Here is a 21,141-nt window from a genome sequence, read left to right on the forward strand (position 1 = left end):
CAGGCTGGAGTGCAGTGGCGCAATCTCAGCTCACTGCAAGCTTTGCCTCCTGGGTTCACGCCATTCTCCTGCCTCAGCCTCCCGAGTAGATGGGACTACAGGCGCCTGCCACTGCGCCCAGCTAATTTTTTGTATTTTTAGTAGAGACGGGGTTTCACCGTGGTCTTGATCTCCTGACCTCGTGATCACCCGCCTCGGCCTCCCAAAGTGCTGGGATTACAGGCATGAGCCACCGCGCCCGGCTGGCTGATATGGACTTAAGATTTAAAAAAATGATATGGACTTAAGATTTAAAAAAATGTGCATTTATGTTTGCAAACTTAGTTAAATATGTGTGTGTGCGTGTGTGTGTATATATATATATATATAAAAATAGTATTTTCTAGCTGGGTTCACTGAAAGACTTTGCATGTTCTGACATCGATCTCTGGCACCAAATGGGTATCCTGTAGTTCAATTCAATTCTGATATATCCTACCCAGAGTTAGTGTCTGACTGGACAGGTTTAGGGCAGAGTCCTATAGAAGACTGCCCTGACTTCAGATAACCTGCTGGAAGTCTCACGGCTATCTACTTTTTTGCCGGAATGACTCACAGAACTCCCTGAAAGCACTATAGTTAAGATTGCAGGTTTGTTTTTTGTTTTTTGATGTTTTTGAGACAAGGTCTCACTCCTTCATCCAGACTGAAGTGCAGTGGTGTGATCACGGCTCACTGCAACCTTGAACTCCTGGGCTCAAGGGATCCTCCCATCTTGGCCTCCTGAGTAGCTGGGACTACAGACACACACCACCATGCCAAGGTCATTTTAAATTTCTTTCTAGAGACAAGGTCTCACCATGTTGCCCAGGCCAATCTAGGTTGCAGTTTTATTATAAAGGCCACAGATCAGAAACGGTCAAATGGAAGAGATACTCTCGGTCAAGGAAGAGATACTCTGGGGAGTGGGCATGAGGAAGAGACACAGAGCTTCTGTGTCCTGTCCTCTTGGAATCCAGGCACATCAGTGTGTTCCTCAACCAGGAAGCCCTACTGAGCTTCAGTGTCCAGAGTTTTTATTGGTATCCCATCATGCAAGCAAGATTGGTTAAATCATTGGGCAGTTGATTAAGCTGAATCTCCAGTGTATTTCCTTTCCTCAAAGGTCAGGCTGGCCCTAAATTCTAATCCTCTAATCACTGGTTTCTTTGTGGTGATCAGCCTTCATCCTGAATCTATTACTTAGGAAATGCCAAGGTTTTTTGAAGCTGTGTACCAAGAACCAGGGTCAAAGGTCAGATATATATGGCTGGGTGTGGTGGCTCATGCCTGTAATCCCAGCACTTTGGGAGGCTGAGGCAGGCGGATCACCTGAGGTCACGAGTTCGAGACCAGCCTAACCAACATGATGAAACCCCATCTCTATTAAAAAAATACAAAAATTAGCTGGGCGTAGTGGTACGTGCCTGTAATCCCAGCTACTCAGGAGGCTGAGGCAGGAGAATCGCTTGACCCCGGGAGGTGGAGGTTGCAGTGAGCCGAGATTGCACCATTGTACCATGACTGGCCCAGATATATTCTTTATTGTGCCACAGACCCAGAAATAATCAATGTACTAAGCACTCAGATCTTGTTTTTCTGAATACCATTCCTTATGATAAAGGGCTGGTTTCAGGACTGGTGAAAGAAGGGTAACAGATGAGCCCTGGGACATCTTACTGAACAAGTGGGGCCTCAGAGACTTATGGAGACCTGCCAAAAAGACGTAGGAACTAACTTGAAGGGTTTCTTACAGGCCAAACTTGGAACAATTAGAGCTTCAAAAAGATTAATGAACATAATAGATTACGTTACATCAAATTAAAAAAAAAATTAGTTGGCCTGGCGTGGTGGCTCATGCCTGTAATCCCAGCACTTTGGGAGACTGAGGTGGGTGGATCACCTGAGGTCAGGAGTTCAAGACCAACCTGGCCAACATGGTGAAACCCTGTCTCGACTAAAAATTAGCTGGGCGTGGTGGCGCATACCTGTAATCCCAGCTACTCGGGAGGCTGAGGCAGGAGAATCACTTGAACCTGGGAGGCGGAGCTTGCAGTGAGCTGAGATTGCGCCATTGCACTCCAGCCTAGGCGACAGAGCGAGACTCCATCTCAAAAAAAAAAAAAATCAGTCTGTGTGCGGCTCAAACAGGATGCGTGTTGTGTAGGAGAAGGCTTCTAGATACTAACTATGTAAGGCATGAGAGAATTAGAAAATCAGCTGTTTGCAATTCCTAGTGTAATAATTGATCTAAGCAAGGATTCAGCCGGGTATGGTGGCTCACGCCTGTAATCCCAGTACTTTGGGAGGCCGAGGTGGGCGGATCACCTGTGGTCGGGAGTTCGAGACCAGTCTGGCCAACATAGTGAAACCCCGTCTCTACTAAAAATACAAAAATTAGCCAGGCGTGTTGGCACACACCTGTAGTCCCAGTTACTGGGGAGGCTGAGGCAGGAGAGTCACTTGAACCTGGAAGGCGGAGGTTGCAGTGAGCTGAGATTGCACCATTGCACTCCACCCTGGGCAACAGAGCAAGATTCCTTCTCAAAAACAAAACAAAACAAAACAAATTGGTTTAAGCAAGGATTGTGTGAAATGTCTTTGGGGAATAGATACTCAGTGTCTCAAAATATCATCCCACAAACTAAACCAACTAGAAATGAGGAATGAGTGGGGAAAACCCCCCACATATTAGTTTCTAATTACAGAGGGAACAATGTGCCTTTACAAATGGAGAGATCAGGTGATTCCCACCTACACCCAGCAACCAAATTTAGCATCATCATTTCTACTAAAATGTGACCCATATTCCTGCTGATATGATGTATAGCAAGACACACACACATCATCTCTGTAGTTTCGCGTCAAAAAATGTTTAGCTTGAATCTCATCATGGGGAAACAATGAGACAAATCCAGTATTTGCCACAAGCCTTTTAGACTTTGTAAATGTCAATATCATAGCCGATAACAACAAAAAAAAATGGTGAGGCGATAACCATTCTAGGATTAAAAGAGACAATGAGAAAATCCAAAAGCATTTTGTAAATTTTAGTCTTGGATCAAAGAGAAAAGACCATTGTCTGGACATTTTGGGAAATTTGCAGTGGATTTTTTTGTTGTATTTTTATTTTATTTTTTTTGGAGACAGGGTCTCACTCTGTCACCCAGCCTATTTGTTAGCTGCTGTTTTGGATCTCCGTAGGGTTTGGGAGCAGCTGGGGGGAGGCAGGACAGATAAACAGAAGTAGGAGGCAGGGCGTGCTGAATTGCACATGTAATCCCAGCACTTTGGGAGGCCAAGATGGATGGATCACTTAAGCCCAGGAGTTTGAGACCAGCCTGGGCAACATGGCAAAACCCTGTCTCTACCAAAAATACAAAAACAAAAATTAGCCAGATGTGATGGCGCCTGTAATCTCAGCTACTCGGGAGGCTGAGGTAGGAGAATCACTTGAGCCTGGGAGGCAGAGGTTGCAGTGAGCTGAGATCGTGCCACTGCACTCCAGTCTGGGCGATGGGAGTTAGACCCTGTCTCAAAAAAAAAAGAAAAAAAAAAGAAAAAAAAGAAAAGTGGGGAAGTTCTTACTTGATCACTGCTGTCATAGAGGTCTTTGTGCTCACTCTCCTAGTCATGTGTTTTGAGTTGACTCTCTTTCCAGGGAATGTTTTCGTGGCTTCTTTGGAGATATCTTCCATGACCATCTCCCTGGCAAGTCCCTTGTGCTGAGCAAAATGTACTCTGAGAAGCTGAGAAGTGTACTTGTCTTTCTTTTTCCTTCTTTTTTGAGCCCATTTTCCGGCAGCAGAGAAGTATACCTTTTTTTTTTTTTGAGACGGAATCTCGCTGTCTCATCCAGGCTGGGGTGCAGTGGCACAATCTCAGCTCACTGCAACCTCTGCCTCCCAGGTTCAAGCGATTCTCCTGTGTAAGCCTCCTGAGTAGCTGCGATTACAGGTGTGTACCACCATGCCCGGCTAATTTTTGTAATTTTAATAGAGATGGAGTTTCACCATGTTGGCCAGGCTGGTCTTGAACTCCTTACCTCAGGCGATTCTCTTGCCTGAGCCTCCCAAAGTGTTGGGATTCCAGGCATGAGCCACTGCGCCTGTCCAAGAAGTATACTGATGGCTGCTTAGTCCCTCCTCTGTGCCCTGTCCCTCTGGCTTCTCTTTTGAAGTCTGTCACCTGCTGTCTGCTCTACTTGACCAATGGGTCAGGATCTGAGATCTCCCTTGCCCCCATCCTGCTGTCAGGGGAACACTCCTGAGTTCTTTATTTGGAGGGGACAGGCCAATTCCTACCCAGCAGCAGTGCTCACTTGCTAATGCAAGTAGCCGATCCGTTTGCTTCTGAATTTCCTAGGCGGCAGCCGTACGTCAATCTGTAATCCTCTGAGGGCGGGGGATACAGAGCAACTTCTTCGAGAGGCTGGATTGGCAGTTTTCTTGTGGGGCTAGAGGTAAGAGGCTGACAGCTCCCTGTAGCCTCTCTCCTTTTGAGGGAGTGGAGAGAACTTAAAGTACCTTACCAACATTCTCTAGAGAAATCTTTAAAAACCCTCTCTCATTACCTCCATGCTCTCTACTCTTTCATCTCTGTGATCTGGGGGAGCCTTTTTTTTTTTTTTTTTTTTTTTTTTGAGACGGAGTCTCGCTCTGTTGCCAAGGCTGGAGTGCAGTGGCGTGATCTTGGCTCAGTACAACCTCTGCCTCTGGGATTCAAGCAATTCTCTGCCTCAGCCTCCCGAGTAGCTGGGATTACAGGCGCCTGCAACCATGCCTGGCTAATTTTTGTATGTTTAGTAGAGACGGGGTTTCACCATCTTGGCCAGGCTGGTCTTGAACTCCTGACCTTGTGATCTGGCCACCTCAGCCTCCCAAAGTGCTGGGATTACAGGCATGAGCCACCATTCCCGGCCAGGGGAGCCATTTTTAATGTTGTAAAACTGTTTCTCAGATATGTCTTTGAAAATTTTTAACTTGATCTGATCTTCTCTTTGTAGTTTCATTTAATTAATTAATTTATTTTTATTTTATTTTTTTTTTGAGATGGAGTCTTGCTCTGTTGCCCAGGCTGGAGTGCAGTGATGTGATCTCAGCTCACTGCAACCTCCTCCTTCTGGGTTCAAGCAATTCTCCTGCCTCAGCCTCCCGAGTAGCTGGGATTACAGACGTGTGCCACCACAACTGGCTATTTTTTGTATTTTTTTAGTACAGACAGGGTTTTGCCATGTTGGCTGGGCTGATGTCCAATTCCTGGCCTCAAGATGTCCACCTGCCTTGGCCTCCCAAAGTGCTGGGATTACAGTTGTGAGCCACTGTGCCCGGCCTCCTTTAATTTAAAACCCTGTTGACATGTGTTTTAGAATTTCACAGACAGGAGTCCTCTGTTCCTGTTTTTCCTGGATCCGCTTTTCATAGTAACCACAGTTTTCAGTTTCACAATATTCTTGCAGGTATTTTATTGCCTTTTATAAACACATTCGTTTTGGTATAATTTTGTTTTTTGGCTACACAAATGGGATCATTTTGTACTCCTGGTCTACAGACTGCTTTTCTTTCGCTTTAACATGACAGCTTTCTGGTCCTGTCATATTAGATGAATTCAATGTAAGGTTCATTTTAAGGTAGTTCGTAATGATGTCCCACAATTTATTTGGCTCTTGTTCATTAACATTCAGGTGTTTTCTCATTTTTGTAATGGATACTCTTGCTCATATTTTTTGTGGCTGATATAAACTTATCCGAAGAATAAATTCCTAAAATTGAAATTCCGGCGTCAAAGGGAGTTTGTAGTTTTGATATTTCCAAATCGCCTTGTGAAAGTTGCAAAAAGTTTCCCTTCTGTTTCCATTGTAGAAGAGAAATGAGAGTACCTGTTCTCTACATCTGAGATGTTATCAATCTTTCAAATCTTGTCAATCTGAAAAATAGTAGCTTTGTGTTAACTTGCATTTTTAAAATTTTGAGTGAGATTGGATGCATTTTGTGTTTATTGTTCATTTGTATTTTTTCTTTCTTTTTTCTTTTCCTGTGAAACATTTCTTTCTTTTTTTTTTCTGAGATGGAGTCTTGCTCTGTTGCCCAGGCTGGAGTGTAGTAGTGTGATCTCGGCTCACTGCAACTTCCGCCTCCCAGTTTTAAGTGATTCTCCTGCCTCATCCTCCCAAGTAGCTGGGATTACAGGTGCATGCCACCATGCACAACTAATTTGTATTTTTTATAGAGATGGGGTTTCACCATGTTGGCCAGGTTGGTCTCAAACTCCTGGCCTCAAATCATCACCCGCCTCGGTCTCCCAAAGTGTTGGGATTACAAGCATGAGCCACTGCGCCTGGCCTGAATCATTTCTTTCTGTCTGCCTGAAATTAGACAAACTGCAAGGTCTGAGACCACAGTCTCCAAGACTGCTCCCACTTTTGACACCAGCTACAGATTTGTTGCGGTCCTTAGACCATCCTCAGGTTGATAATTTGCTAGAAAAACGCACAGAGCTCCCTGGAAGCTTTTATACTCAAGGGTATAGTTCATTGTGAGGAAAGGATACAGAAAATCAGCTAAGGGAAGACATGCACAAGGTAATGCCTGGGAAGTTCCATTGTTCTTTTTGTTTGTTTGTTTGAGACGGAGTCTTCCTCTGTTGCCCAGGCCAGAGTGCAGTGGCGCCATCTCGCTCACTGCAACCTCCACCTTCCAGGTTCAAGCGATTCTCCTGCTTTAGCCTCCCGAGTAGCTGGGACTACAGGTGCATGCCACCATGCCCAGCTAATTTTTTGTGTTTTTAGTAGAGACGAGGTTTCATCGTGTTAGCCAGGATGGTCCCGATTTCCTGATCTTATGATCCTCCCACCTTGGCCTCCCAAAGTGCTGGGATTACAGGCGTGAGCCACTGTGCCCGGCCGGTTCTATTGTTCTTAAGTCCAAGGCTCCCATTGTCCTCAGATCAGAATGGTTTTGATATTTCCTTTTTTTTTTTTTGAGGTTTAGCATCAGTCTTTAATGCTGTCGCGCTGCATTGACAACTCACACACTTTGGTGTCATGTTGGCAGTGGCAACTTATAATGAGTCTAAAAGTCTGAGCACCAGACTGGACTCCAGGGAATAGACATTTGTTCCAACTCCCCCTCCCTCCCCAAGGTTTCTTCGGAATCCTATTATGGCCCTATACAGAGAAGAGCGGCTGCTGGGGACTGGTATTATGTGAGTGCATACCAATTATACATGGGATTATAAAAACATGTTTACAGACATTCCATAGCGCTCCTCTAATCAGAAGCAAAGACCCTTTTATCAAAAGAGATTATATCTAGGGCTGTGCACAATTCAAAAGGATCAGATCCCTTTGAAACAGTCCATAGTCCATGAAACAAAAATTACCTGGGCCACTGGTAAGCCCCAGGTGTGCCAAGATTCTTTACAGAAATGGAAAGAGTGTGACCCATAAAGTGAGGACATTCAGCTTCACTAGAGCCAGAGGTCAGGAGGGCCCCTTGCTGGGGCCGGGCTCCCAGACCCTCAAGGGAGAGGTGACCGCACTTGCTGGAGTCACTCACTGGAGGCTGGCTCCCTTGGTCGTGCTGGAACAAGAGGTATTGCTTGTGGGTGCCAGCCAGGCAGTTCTGCAGGAATAGTTTAGGATTTCAATTTGAGATGGCCAAAGAGAAGACAGGATTCTTCGGCAGAAAAGGAAGACATGAGAGACAAATAGAGAATAAACCATGAACTGGTCACACAACAGAAGTTGAGTTGTGTACAGGGTCTGGCAGCCAAGGCAGCAGGTTGACATCATTTACCAGCCAGAAGCAAAGAGACTACAGAGGGATCAAGTGCAGCTGCTGGGCAGGGACTGGAGGAGGGTGTGGGCCCATCCTGGGAGGGCTGCCAGACCCAGTGGGGCAGACCAGCAGCTGGTGACAGACGTCAGCCACTGTGCCTGGCCCAGTTTTTATTGAGCCTTCATTAGCTAGGCATGATTGATTAATTGATTGCCTCTGTGGTAAGGCTCAGTCTTGAGCACCCCCTCCTCCTCCTAAATTTTGGGCTGATACCACATTGCCCTAGGGGTCCGCCATGAGACACCTAATTAGCATAAAATATCGGATGTAGTCTGAAGGGCTCACCATGAGTAACAAAGATACTCCTAGCCGGGCGCAGTGGCTCACACCTGTCATCCCAGCATTTTGGGAGGCCGAGGCAGGTGGATCACTTGAGGTCAGGAGACCAGCCTGACCACCATGGTGAAACCCCATTTCTACTAAATAAAAAAAAGAATTAGCCAGGCGTGGTGGTGCATGCCTGTAATCCCAGCTACTTGGGAGACTAAGGCAGGAGAATCCCTTGAACCCAGAAGGCGGAGGTTGCAGTGAGCCAAGATTGCACCATTGCACTCCAGCCTGGGCAACAAGAGTGAAACTCCGTCTCAAAAAAAAAAAAAAAAAGATAATCCTATCACTTGAGAATGTTCAAGGATTTAGAGGTTAATTTTCCAGGAGCTGGGGACAAAGGCTAGACATCTTATTCTTTACTGTACACTGTGTTTCATCTATTTTTATATTGGATTATTTGGTTTCTTTTGTAAAGCTTATCATAAAAAAATATTCCAGGCTGGGTGTGGTGGCTCTGCCTGTAATCCCAGCACTTTGGGAGCCTGAGGTGGGAGGATTGCTTGAGCCCGGGAATTTGAGACCAGCCTCGGCAACATAGCAACACTCTGTCTCTATTAATAAAAAAAATTTAAAAAATACTGTGATGAATATAATACTCTAACTATAACATTATAGTTATTTTCTGAATTTAAAATTAGCATCTTTCTCTTGTTTTAGCATTTTGTTACTTACTTCCTAATACATGTCATGTGTCCTTAATCCAAAAGTCTGAAATCCAAAATGCTTCAAAATATGACACTTTTTGAGTCCTGATATGACATTCAAAGGAAATGCTCGGGCTGGGCTTGGTGGCTCATGCCTATCATCCTAGTACTTTGGGAGGCCGAGGCGGGCAGATCACCTGAGGTCAGGAGTTCGAGACCAGCCTGGCTAACATGGTGAAACCCTGTCTGTACTAAAAAAATATAAAAATTAGCCTGGCATGGTGGCAGATGCATGTAGTCCCAACTACTCAGGAGGCTGAGACAGGAGAATAGCTTGAACTTGGGAGGCAGGGGTTGCAGTGAGCCTAGATTACGCCACTGCACTCCAGCCTGGGTGACGGAGTGAGACTGTCTCAAAATAAATTCACGTCCACACCAGGCCGGGCTTGGTGGCTCATTCCTGTAATCCCAGAACTTTGGGAGGCCGAGGTGGGTGGATCTCTTGACCCCTGGAGTTTGAGACCAGCCTGGGCAACATAGTGAGACCCTTGTCTCTACAAAACATAAAAAGTTAGCTGGGCATGGTGGCTGGTACCTGTGGTCCCAGCTACTTGGGAGGCTGAGGTGGGAGGATTGTTTGAGCCTGGGAGGTCAAGGCTGCGGTGAGCTATGATCGCACCACTGCACTCCAGCCTGGACAACAGAGTAAAACCTTGTCTCAAAAATACAAACATGTGGCCAGGCATGATGGCTCACGCCTGTAATCCCAGCACTTTGGGAGGCTGAGGAGGCAGATCACCTGAGGTCAGGAGTTCGAAACCAACCTGGCCAACATGGCGAAACCCCGTCTCTACTAAAAATACAAAAATTAGCCGGGTATGGTGGCGCATGCCTGTAGTCCCAGCTACTCGGGAGGTTGAGACAGGAGAATCGCTTGAACCCCGGAAGCAGAGGTTGCAGTGAGCCAAGATTGTGCCACTGCACTCCAGCCTGGGCAACACAGCAAGACTCCATCTCAAAAGCAAAACAAAACAAACAAAACAAAGGAAATACTCATTGGAGCAGTTTGGATTTTGGCTTTGAAGATTTGGGATGCTCAAGTGTTAAGCAAAATGCAAGTATTTGAAAATCTAAAAAAAATTCTGAAATCTGAAAAACTTCTGATCCCCTAAGCATTTCAGCTAAAGCTACTCAACTTGTACTTCCATGTGGCCATGTGGTCTTTGTCATTTTTAGTAGCTTTTGTATTTTGAAGCCCGGGAAGAGGAGCTATTAAGAATGACAAGTAGGCCGGGTGCAGTGGCTCACTCCTGTAATCCCAGTCCTTTGGGAGGCTGAGATGGGCAGATCATGAGGTCAGGAGCTCAAGACCATCCTGGCTAACACAATGAAACCCCATCTCTACTAAAAAATGCAAAAATATTAGCCAGGTGTGGTGGCAGGCGCCTGTAGTCCCAGCTACTCGGGAGGCTGAGGCAGAAGAATGGCGTGAACCCAGGAGGTGGAGCTTGCAGTGAGCCGAGATCGTGCCACTGCACTCCAGCCTGGGCGACAGTGTGAGACTCCGTCTCAAAAAAAAAAAAAGAATGACAAGTAGATGGAATATGGGTACAAGGTCTGGTCCAGCCAGATTGTAACTTGGTGATCTAAAGGTACAGTTTAACCTTCCCTAGCTTTAATCTCCTTTCCTGAGGAACATAGAGTTGTTGTATATGAAAGTGCTTTATAATCTTGAAAAGCCCGACAGACATTGAAATGAGCATTTTATTATTTTTTTAATTACTTTTTTTTTTTTTGAGACAGAGTCTCACTCTGTCATCAGGCTGGGGTGCAGTGGCCCGATCTTGGCTCACTGCAGCCTCTACTCCCTCTTGCAAGTGATTGTTCTGCCTCAGCCTCCTGAGTAGCTGGGACTACAGGTACGTGCCACCACGCCCAGCTAATTTTTGTATTTTTAGTATAGACGGGGTTTCACCGTGTTGGCCAGGATGGTCTTGATCCATTGACCTTGTGATCCACCTGCCTTGGCCTCCTAAAGTCCTGGGATTACAAGCATGAGCCACCATGCCTGGCCTATTTTTTTTTTTTTGAGATGGAGTCTCACTGTGTCACCTAGGCTGGAGTGCAGTGGTGCAATCTTGGCTCACTGCAGCCTCCGCCTCCTGGGTTCAAGCAGTTCTCCCATCCCAGCCTCCCGAGTAGCTAGGATTACAGGCATGTGCCACCATGCCTGCCTAATTTTTGTATTTTTTGTAGAGATGGGGTTTTTACCATGTTGGCCAGGGTAGTTTTGAACTCCTGACCTCAAGTGATCCGCCCGCCTTGGCCTCCCAAAGTGCTAGGATAGCCACCAGGCCTGGCCTTGCTTAGACATTTAAAATTTGCTTATACATTTTCTTAGAGTTGGTCATTTGATGTGCTTTCAAGTTTTCTGCTCTTATAATTAACACTGGTCTGAGACCTTTCTTACTTTTGAAAAATGTATGAATGTTTTCCTACATTTACACATTCCCCATATTGATATACTGGGTCAACGTGAATGTGTAATGTTATGACTCGTAATTAAAAATCTGAGTAATTTTCATTGGTGAAATTGTCTGAAAATGATGCATGTGATAGCTGATTGAGAGATTTTTGTATTTTCTACCAGGTTAAGCTTTATTTAAAAGCTTTGTTTAGCAGGGTGCAGTGGCTCATGCCTGTAATCCTAGCACTTTGGGAAGCCTAGGCAAGTGGACCGCTTGAGGTCAGGAGTTTGAGACCAGCCTGAGCAACATGACGAAACCCTGTCTCTACAAAAAATACAAAAATTAGCTGGGGGTGATGGTGCGTGCCTATAATCCCAGCTACTGGGAGGCTGAGGTGGGAGGATTGCTTGATCCCAGGAGGCGGAGGTTGTAGTGAGCCGAGATCACGCCACTGCACTCCAGCCTGGGTGACAGAGTGAGACCCTATCTCAAAAAAAAAAAAAAAAAAAAGAATTTAAAAACTTTGTTTATAGTGGGTGAAGAGTTTGGGATAATTTGTGGGTATGTATTTTTCTTTGCTTTTTCATCTTATGGCCATTAGAGGGCACTGGAGAAAACACTAATTAAGATTTCAGACATCTATGTACATTATTTTTTTGAAATGAAATGATTTTGGGCTTTATGAGCTTTAAGCAGCTGGTTTATGATATTTCAGATTTCTCATAAAAATCTCTCATAAAATCATCAGATCTTTGGGAAAAATACGTGTTTTTTCCCAATTTTGGTATGACACAAAATAAGCTACCAGTTTTCATTTTTCATGATTGTTAGGTTACAGCAGGGTGTTCAAATAGATCTTGTTTTCGATTTCTATGGGATATGGGATACTAAACTTGGCAATGGAGGTTTTTACTGCTTGGCTTTTCTTTTTCTTTTCTTTTTCTGGCATTTTATTTTTTCTTTTCTTTTTTTTGAGACAGTCTTGCTGTGTCGCCCAGGCTGGAGTGCAGTGGCACAATATCATCTCATGGCAGCCCCCGCCTCCCGGGTTCATGCAATTCTGCCTCAGCCTCCCCAGTAGGTGGGATTATAGCGCCCGCCACCACGCCCGGCTAATTTTTGTATTTTTAGTAGAGACAGCGCCTCACCATGTTGGCCAGGCTGGTCTTGAACTCCTGACCTCAGGTGATCCACCTGCCTCAGCCTCCTGAAGTGCTGGGATTACAGGTGCGAGCCACTGAGCCTGGCTTTTTCTGGCATTTTCTTTGGGGCTGGCTCACACATTCCCCGAGTGCTTTCCGCGTGATCATCCATGACACACCACATGAAATTGCCTTAGTTGTTACTGTCGAGGGAAGTAGTATGTGCCAGTGCTTAAGAGTTGGGTCGAAGCACTGTCATTGTAAGACTGGTTTTTGAGTAATACTCACTAACTTTCATGGAGTCATACGTCTCAGCTTGTGTATCTTGACAAATTATTTTACCCCTCTGTGCTTCCGTTTTCTCATTTGTAATGTGGGAGATAACAGTATCTGCCTTATAAAGTTCTTATGTAGATTGAAAAAGTTAATCCAGCCGCATTGTATCTTCTTGTATAGTAGTTAATATATTTTTTATATAATAACATTATATTCTAATTCTATTAGAATTAATGTATAATTATATTAGAATTATATAATTATATTAGAATTATATAACAATTATATAATTAGAATTAGAATATAATTTTAACTAATTATTCTAATATAATTATATATCATTAGTATAATATATAATTAGAATTAGAATATAATATTAACTAATTATTCCAATATAATTAGAATTAGAATATATTAACTATAATAGTTAATAATTAGCTTATATAAGTATATGTCTTCAAATAGGATAGATTTGGTCCTACCAAAACACCACCTTGGTATTCTACCTCCCTCCCTCTGTAGTACTATCTAAGACTTCTTCTAGGACTGAAGATAATTTGAAGTATGAGAGTGGTTTCTAAGAACTAGTGCACTAAAGTTTGAAACACTGGAATGTTAGGGAGACAGATGGAGATATGGGAGGAATAGGGTGTTAAGGGTGGCATGTTTGGGGAACCCTAAACAGTTTGGTGTGCCTAGAGTTGACTGGGGGTAGGGATATTTGGAGCTGTGACATAGAGAAGGAAGATGGGGTAGGATCCTAGAGGCTTCTCAAGTCCTGCAGTGGAGGGGGCTGAGCTTTCTCCTGAAGGCAGTGGGAGGCAATGTGATTTGATTGAATTGGAGAATGGGTTACGGGGTATGAGGAGAGAGGAGAGTTCCAGTGTAGGTTTAAAATATTAGGAGGCCGGGCGCAGTGGCTTATGCCTGTAATCCTAGCGCTTTGGGAGGCTGAGGCTGGTGGATCACCTGAGGTCTGGAGTTCAAGATCAGCCTGGCAAACATGGCGAAACCTCATTTCTACTAAAAATACAAAAGTTAGTGGGATGTGGTGGCACACGCCTGTAATCCCAGCTACTCGGGAGACTGAGGCAGGAGAATCGCTTGAACCTGAGAGATGGAGGCTTCAGTGAGCAGAGATTGCGCCTCTGTACTCCAGCCTAGGCAACAGCCTGAGACAACCCTGTCTCAAAGAATAAAGGAAAAAAGGAGAAATCAAAATACATACTAGATTATCTCACTCAATCCTCACAGTGACCTTGAGATGATCAAACTATTATCATCTGCAATTTACCATTTAACAGATAGCAACTGAGGCTTAGTTTAAGCGATTTGTCCATCATCAGATGGCTGGTAAGTTGACAGCCTCAAGCCTGGACTCCCATCTGTCTGTGTCACTCCTCTTGGCTGCTTCCCCAGGGAGGAGTGGTTCTCAGAAGAGAAGCTGTAGTGTTTAGAGAACCATGAGTCAGGAGGAGCCTGATAATTTTTATATTGTTTATTTTCTCTTTCTCTTATGTTGTGGTTTGTAAATGTAAAGCCTATTGCTACTTTTTTTTTTTTTTTCCTGCAGTAAATAAATGTTGCTAAATACTCCCTGCAGCAATGTTCTGGCTAAGCAGACAAACACTAACATCAGCATCATTAATTTTGGAAATAAATGGCAAATGCTTGACAGTTACTCACTGGAGAAACATTTCCATTTGCCAGCTATTTAAATTGCAGAAGGATCTCAGTATGTCCAATTCTGATTATAAAGTTCTGTTGGTATTGCAGTGGAATAACAGGAAGCTAGTTTCAGAATTATTTTTAAGGCTTTGGAGTGTTTACTTCACCTAGAAACAAGAGGTGATATCCTTTCAACCCCAATACACTGCCCTTAAACCATCTTGACTCACCATGGTCTCTGTAGCTAGGAGCACTTAACAATGAGTCCCCATGTTATCTTGTTAAGGTAGGTTATCCAAAATAGAATTACTGTGTCAGAGTAAAGCTCTTGACACGCTTGGGCACGCTGCTTTTCCACAAGTTCAAAAGGCATTTTTAGAACTCAGTATATACAAAAGCTTTGAGTAATGGTGAAAATTGGTCATTTTAAAACTGAACCATGACTAGTGAGTGATATCTTGGAGATTCATTTATTAAAGAAATAGGAATCTAAATGTGGGGTTAAATTGCAGCAAAAGTTATTAAATATTAATAATTTAATGTTTTACTGTGACTCCTTTTCAGTGATATAATTTTTATTAGTTTAGATTAATATTAAAACTCTACTTCATGTATAATTAAGCATGAATAAGAGTTTTGTTTTTTTTTTTTTTTTGAGATGAAGTCTTGCTTTGTTGCCCAGGTGTGATCTTGGCTCATTGCAACCTCTGCCTGCTAGGTTCAAGTGATTCTTCTGCCTCAGCCTCCTGAATAGCTGCGACCACAAGCGCATGCCACCACGCCCGGCTAATTTTTGTATTTTCAGAAGAGATGGGTTTCATCATGTTGGCCAGGCTGTTCTCGAACTCCTGACCTCAAGTGATCTGCCCGCCTCAGCCTCCCAAAGTGCTGGGATTACAGGTGTGAGCCACCACGTCTGACCTGAGTTTTTAGTATTGAAAGTTACCAGGCTTAGAATTAGTTACTGAAAGAAGTATGGTCTAAGTTTCCGGGTCTGGAAATAGCTGTCTGATAGTTTTGAGGCATTTCTTCATTTATTCAACCAACATTTACCGAAGGCCCATCCTGTGCTGGCATGGCTCCAGGCCTAGCCAGGTTGACTGTCTAGAAAAATGACCTCTAGAGAATTTGGGCATTCTATAGTCAATCTTCTCTTTTTCTTTTCTTTGAGACAGAGTCTGTTGCCCAGGCTGGAGTGCAGTGGCACCATCTCGGCTCACTGCAACCTCTGCCTCCTGGATTCAAGTGATTCTCGTGCCTCAGCCTCCCCAGTAGCTGAAATTATAGGCCTTTGCCACCATGCCTGGCTAATTTTTGTATTTTTAGTAGAGATGGGGTTTCACCATGTTGGCCAGACTGGTCTCAAACTCCTGACCTCAGGTGATCCACCCACCTCCACCTCCCAAAGTGCTAGGATTACAGACGTGAGCCACCACACCCGGCCAAGCCAACCTTTTCTATAGGAATTGATAAGAAAAGGAATCACTTGATGGTAAAAAAGGATCAAACAATCAGAAAGACTCTTTCCCAGGAGAAATGTATGTTTTGGTAAGAAAAAGCTTGTTTGTTGTAAAACTCATGTTTGTCAGTTTCCAACTATATAGCATTTTACCTTAATGTCTTTAGCAAATCAGGTTTTGGCCTTGTTTTTATCCTAGGCAAAATTGGATGGTACTGTGGTTTCTGGGATGATGGTATCAAAATGAATTAAGTGGTATCGTATGATTTTAAAAAAAAATTTTTTTAATTTTTATAGACAGGGTCTTGCTTCATAACCCATGCTAGAGTGCAGTGGTGTGATCATAGCTCACCACAGCCTTGAACTCCTGTGCTCAAGTGATTCTGCCACCTCAGCCTCCCAAGTAGCTCAGATGACAGGCACATGCCACCACACCTGGCTAATTAAAAAAAAATTTTTTTTTTTTTGTAGAGCTGAGATCTCACTATGTTGCCCAGGCTGGTTTCCAATTCCTCGGCTCAACCAGTCTTCCTGCCTTGGCCTCTAAAAGTCCTGGGTTTACAGGCATGAGCCACTGTACCCAACCAGTATCGTATGATATTTAAAACAAAAACAAACAAAAAACATTAGCACCACTGCTTTATTACTATTATTCTGTAAGATTCATGTAGTCCTGTCAGTTTATAAAGAACGTTTTGTGTATTCATTGCCATTTTCATAAGTGCTTAGGAAGTTAGCTCATAATTGCCTTTCCTGGTTGCATGTCAGGCCACTGCAGCTTGGCGAGGACATGAGTTTTCTTTCAAGGCAAGTGTGATGGGTATGGGAGATGGGAGGAGTGGAAGTAGAGGTTGGAGACAGGGAGGCCATTTAGTTTGGCTTTTGCCATCGTCCCTTAGGAGAAATCAAGGCCCTGGACAAGAATGGTGGCATTGTAGGTGGAGAGAACAGTTATGTTGGGAAATGAAACCCTAGAACTGTTTTACTGGGCAATGGGCTCACTGCTGGATGTATATGGAAGCCAATACTGTGGCACTGGCTTTTAAAAAAAGAAAGGCTTTATTGGGAGTCGACTGGCAAGGAGATAGGAAGAAACACTCAAATCTGTCTCCCTGAGTTAGAGGCTGGGGCAGGTTTTATAGGCAGAGGGATTAATATGAGGCAGTATAATTAGTGAAGTGTGATCTGATTGGATCTTGCAACGAAGTGAAGCCAGGAGGTGTGATTTGATTGGAGCATGCTGTGAGGTGATGCCAAGACATGATCTGATTGGCACATGCCCTGAGGTGATGCCGAGGCTTGCTTCTTAATTCTCTCTTTTCCCTGATCCGAGCCCTTTGGTTCTGCTTGTGGTTGACTTTTTAGTTCTGATTGCCTCTGGTATCACGCATTGGGCGCACTGGGTTCATCTGTGCTCGAGTTACCTGACCTACAACCTGGGGGTTCATGGGAACTGAAATACAACTTACTAGTTTACTGCACATAATTGAACCAGATTGGGCTAGTTACGTGGTTACAGAACTTGGCCACTCATCTTTAAATGGGATGGTACAGGAGAGGAAGAAATCAAGGTTGGCTGATTCTGGGATCTTATTTATTTCTGTTTAGGCCATGTAACAGCTATAAATGAATAAATACACAAAAATATATGGGTCTTACATGGTTGTTATATTGTTACATTCTGGGCAGAGAGTAAACAATGTCTGCACCTAGCAGATTAGAGTTAGAATTTGAATGGTGCATTAAACTCCCTTGCGGAGTGTTATAAACCATTACATTTCTTTTCAGAAACGAAATTACTACTGCATATGGAGGATAGGACTGAGCTGCCTTAGTGGGAAGGAGTGATGAATTTTGTTTGTTCTGAGTGCTCAAGACTTTTAATCATTGCCCTTATGACTGACTCTGGGGTTGCAACACTCACATTTTATAATAGATACTTTCTCTAGTGAAGGGACAGGGACAGTATTCCATGGCCGTCCTTTGGAGTCTGTTCATTTTGTAGGGGCCAGAAGTCTCTGTTTAAAACCCCAAGAGGGTGTCTGTGGAGCTTTGGGCGTAGTGGTCAGAGGCCAGTGTCATGGACCTCGGTCCAGTTTTGGATTTATCTGGCCTTTTGGTTAAGCAAATAAGCTGGTGATGTTTTGTGGTGACAGAGGCTTTTGAGAGCAAATACTGCCATGTCTTATCAATTTTTTACATGATTTGTAGAGGAATTATAAAGACTTGCTATAGAATTGCTTCAGAGAATTTAAATGCTTTCAAGGTTGAGATTTTTTCATTTTGCTTCACCACAAGACTTCTTTATCAAGCTCACACCTTTGCTTTTAGATTAAAAAAAACAAAGCAAGCTACTTGGGTAGCTGAGGTGGGAGGATCGCTTGAGCCCAGGAGTTTGAGACCAGCGTGGGCAACATAGCGAGACCTCATCTCAGAAAACAAAAGGCAAAGGATTCCTTCTATTTTAAACTATCTTAATAAAATAATAACTGGAGCCTTTTTATTTGTATAAAAGGCCTAGCATTAAGCTAATTACATTTATTATAAGAACAAATGATCGATGTTTGTTTATGAATTTTTTCAGCTCCATCCAGTAATGTGTAATTAAGAACCCTATTACTGGAAGCAAAAATGTTCATTTGCCTTGCATTTTGATTGTATTTAGTAATTTGGAATGCTGACTTTTAGGACAGATAGGACTTAATGCGGCTTTTTTTTTTTTTCTCATTTGGTACATTTGATTCTCTAAAGTACTTTTTTCACTGATCTCCTATTTCAGAGCATGTCCCTGAAGTAACAGAGAATGTAGAGATATTGACTCCAAATTTCACTTACTTTCTGTGAGTGTTAATTTTTTTTTTTTGAGGCAGAGTCTCTGTCGCCCAGGCTGGAGTGCAGTGGCACAGTCTTGGCTCACCGTAACCTCTGCCTCCCAGGTTCAAGTGATTCTCCTGCCTCAGCCTCCCTGTTAGCTGGGATTATAGGTGCCCGCCACCATGCCTGGCTAATTTTTGTATTTTTAGTAGAGACAGGGTTTCACCATGTTGGCCAGGCTGGTCTCGAACTCCTGACCTCAGGTGATCCACCTGCCTCGGCCTCCCATAGTGCTCGGATTATAGGCGTGAGCCAACGTGCCCGGCCACGTGTTAAAATTTTTAATCTGTTTTATATATGGGGGACATTGAACGTTCTCAAAAGTACACAGAGTGATATAGTGAATTCTTATTACCTATTGCCTGGCCTCATCAACCAGCAACTTATGGGCCATCCTCCCCTAGGTACCCTTTGTATACCCCTTTCTGTTTTAGTTTGAAGCAAATCTCAGACCTCATCTGTGAGATATTCTCATGTTAAAGTAGAAATGGTGTTACAGTGAGTCCATTCACTTATTCACCTGGGGGCTGGATGGCTGGACATTTAAAATAGACAGGGACCAAGGGTGCGCTGGGGCTTGGTGGTAGGGCCACTGCCAAGATGAGTTATTGTGAATTTCTGCAGCTGTCAGTAAGATTTGATGAGTATCTCCCCTAAAGTGTAACACAGATCTCGTGTGTTGTCTCTGAAATTATTACTCAGCACTCTGCCATTCCCAAAAAGATAGGGAGATATCCCTAAAAATATACACAAATAAACTTTTAAAAAGAGAAGAAGAAATCAGTGGAAAGAGGGAATGAGGATCATCTTGTCATATCAAGCCAATTACAGTGAATAGAAGACCAACATGCTGCAAGGTTTGTAACAGTAATCAAAGGTGTGCTGGTGAAATTTCCTGGTGGCCAAAGTCAACAGGAAACACAATTATTTTTATATTATCCTTTGGATTTCTTAAGTGTTTCTTTTTCTATCACTGAAGAAAAATATCCTGCATAGGATCTTCTAGAAGTAGACATTGGCCAGCAGTTTCAGACCAGCCTGGCCAACATGGCGAAACCCTGTCTATACTAAAAATACAAAAAAATTAGCATGCCTGTAGTCCCAGCTACTTGGGAGGCTGAGGCATGAGAATTGCTTGAACCCGGGAGGTGGTGTTTGCAGTGAGCCAAGATCGTGCCATTGCACTCTGGCCTGGGTGACAAAGCGAGACTCTGTTTCAAAAAATAAAATAAAGGAGAAGGAACCATTGGGATGGCTGTTGGTGGTAGTGGGATAACTTGGTCTCTGAGCCGATGGCTCTCAGGGTGGCTTAGAGTACTTTTTTCATTTGTTTTTGGGGTTTAGAGATGTAATACCAGCAGCAGCTCTAATTTATTGAACGCCTATTGTACATCAGGGGTTGTGCTGTGATTTTATTTCATTTAACCTTCAACATATTTCTTCTCTATTGCTATTATTATTTTTCCCCCTTTTCAGGTGAGGAAATTGAAATTCAGAGAAAATAAACAACTTGCTAAAGTAAGGCAGCTATCTGTACTGAGATTGCTGAAAATGTTTGACACTTAGATAAGTGAATTGTAGATTTATGGTTTTTGGATATGTATGTTTGAGTATATAGTTACTTAACAAAAGAGCATCCTGGCATGTCTTTAGATTGTTGTCTCATTGGGATTGTGTTCACTTTGGAGAGGATGGGTTTTGTGGGCCATGGTTCATAACAGCCCTTTTTAAAAAATTTTTTAAAAAATTATTTATAATTATTTATTTTTTGAGATGGAGTCTTTCTCTGTTACCCAGGCTGGAGTACGGTGGTGTGATCTCGGCTCACTGCAACTTTCGTCTTCCAGGTTCAAGTGCTTCTCCTGCCTCAGTCTCCTGAGTAGCTGGGATTACAGGTGTGAGCCACCATCCCCAGCTAATTTTTGTATTTTTAGTAGAGATGAGGTTTCACCATGTTGGCCGAGCTGGTCTCGATCTCCTGACCTCAGGTGATCCGCCTGCCCTGGCCTCCTAAAATGCTGGGATTACAGGCGTGAGCCACCGTGCCCGGCCTCATAATGGACCTTTTTATTGATGCTAGGTGTTCATGATTGTGCTGTTATTTACATTGCACATTACCAATTCTGGATTTCATTCTTTTTTATTTTAATGCAGAGAGAAAAGGAACAGCAGGAAGAGAAGTCTGGTTTGTTCAGGAACATGGGGAGGAATGAAGATGGTGAAAGAAGAGCTATGATAACTCCTGCTCTCCGAGAAGCCCTTACTAAACAAGGTGAAAATCTTCAAGAATTGTTGTTATATGACTATAGTCTTAGGCATTCTCATTTGATACCTGGAATGAAGTCTCTCTCTAATTAGCTCAGCAGCTGTTCATAGTGGCAGATATAACAGTCTAAAGATTTACCTTTTTATTTCTGCGGATTG

At 43.4% G+C, this 21,141-nt stretch overlaps 1 protein-coding gene across 5 annotated transcripts in view; it reads left to right on the plus strand.

Annotated features, from left to right (window-relative positions):
* The window catches only part of LOC101126070 (S-adenosyl-L-methionine-dependent tRNA 4-demethylwyosine synthase TYW1), a 248,972-nt gene that overhangs the window by 32,764 nt on the left and 195,067 nt on the right, over positions 1-21,141 (plus strand). For 4 of the 5 annotated variants that reach the window (XM_055346954.2, XM_055346956.2, XM_055346957.1 and 1 more), the window contains one exon: positions 20,872-20,989. In XM_055346954.2, the coding sequence (XP_055202929.1) occupies positions 20,872-20,989 (118 nt within the window). Of the gene's footprint in view, positions 1-20,871; positions 20,990-21,141 lie in introns of those variants that run through there. The other variant, XM_063708128.1, reaches the window with a different exon arrangement.

This window comes from Gorilla gorilla, chromosome 6 (assembly GCF_029281585.2).
Source record: "Gorilla gorilla gorilla isolate KB3781 chromosome 6, NHGRI_mGorGor1-v2.1_pri, whole genome shotgun sequence".
Taxonomy (NCBI): domain Eukaryota; kingdom Metazoa; phylum Chordata; class Mammalia; order Primates; family Hominidae; genus Gorilla; species Gorilla gorilla.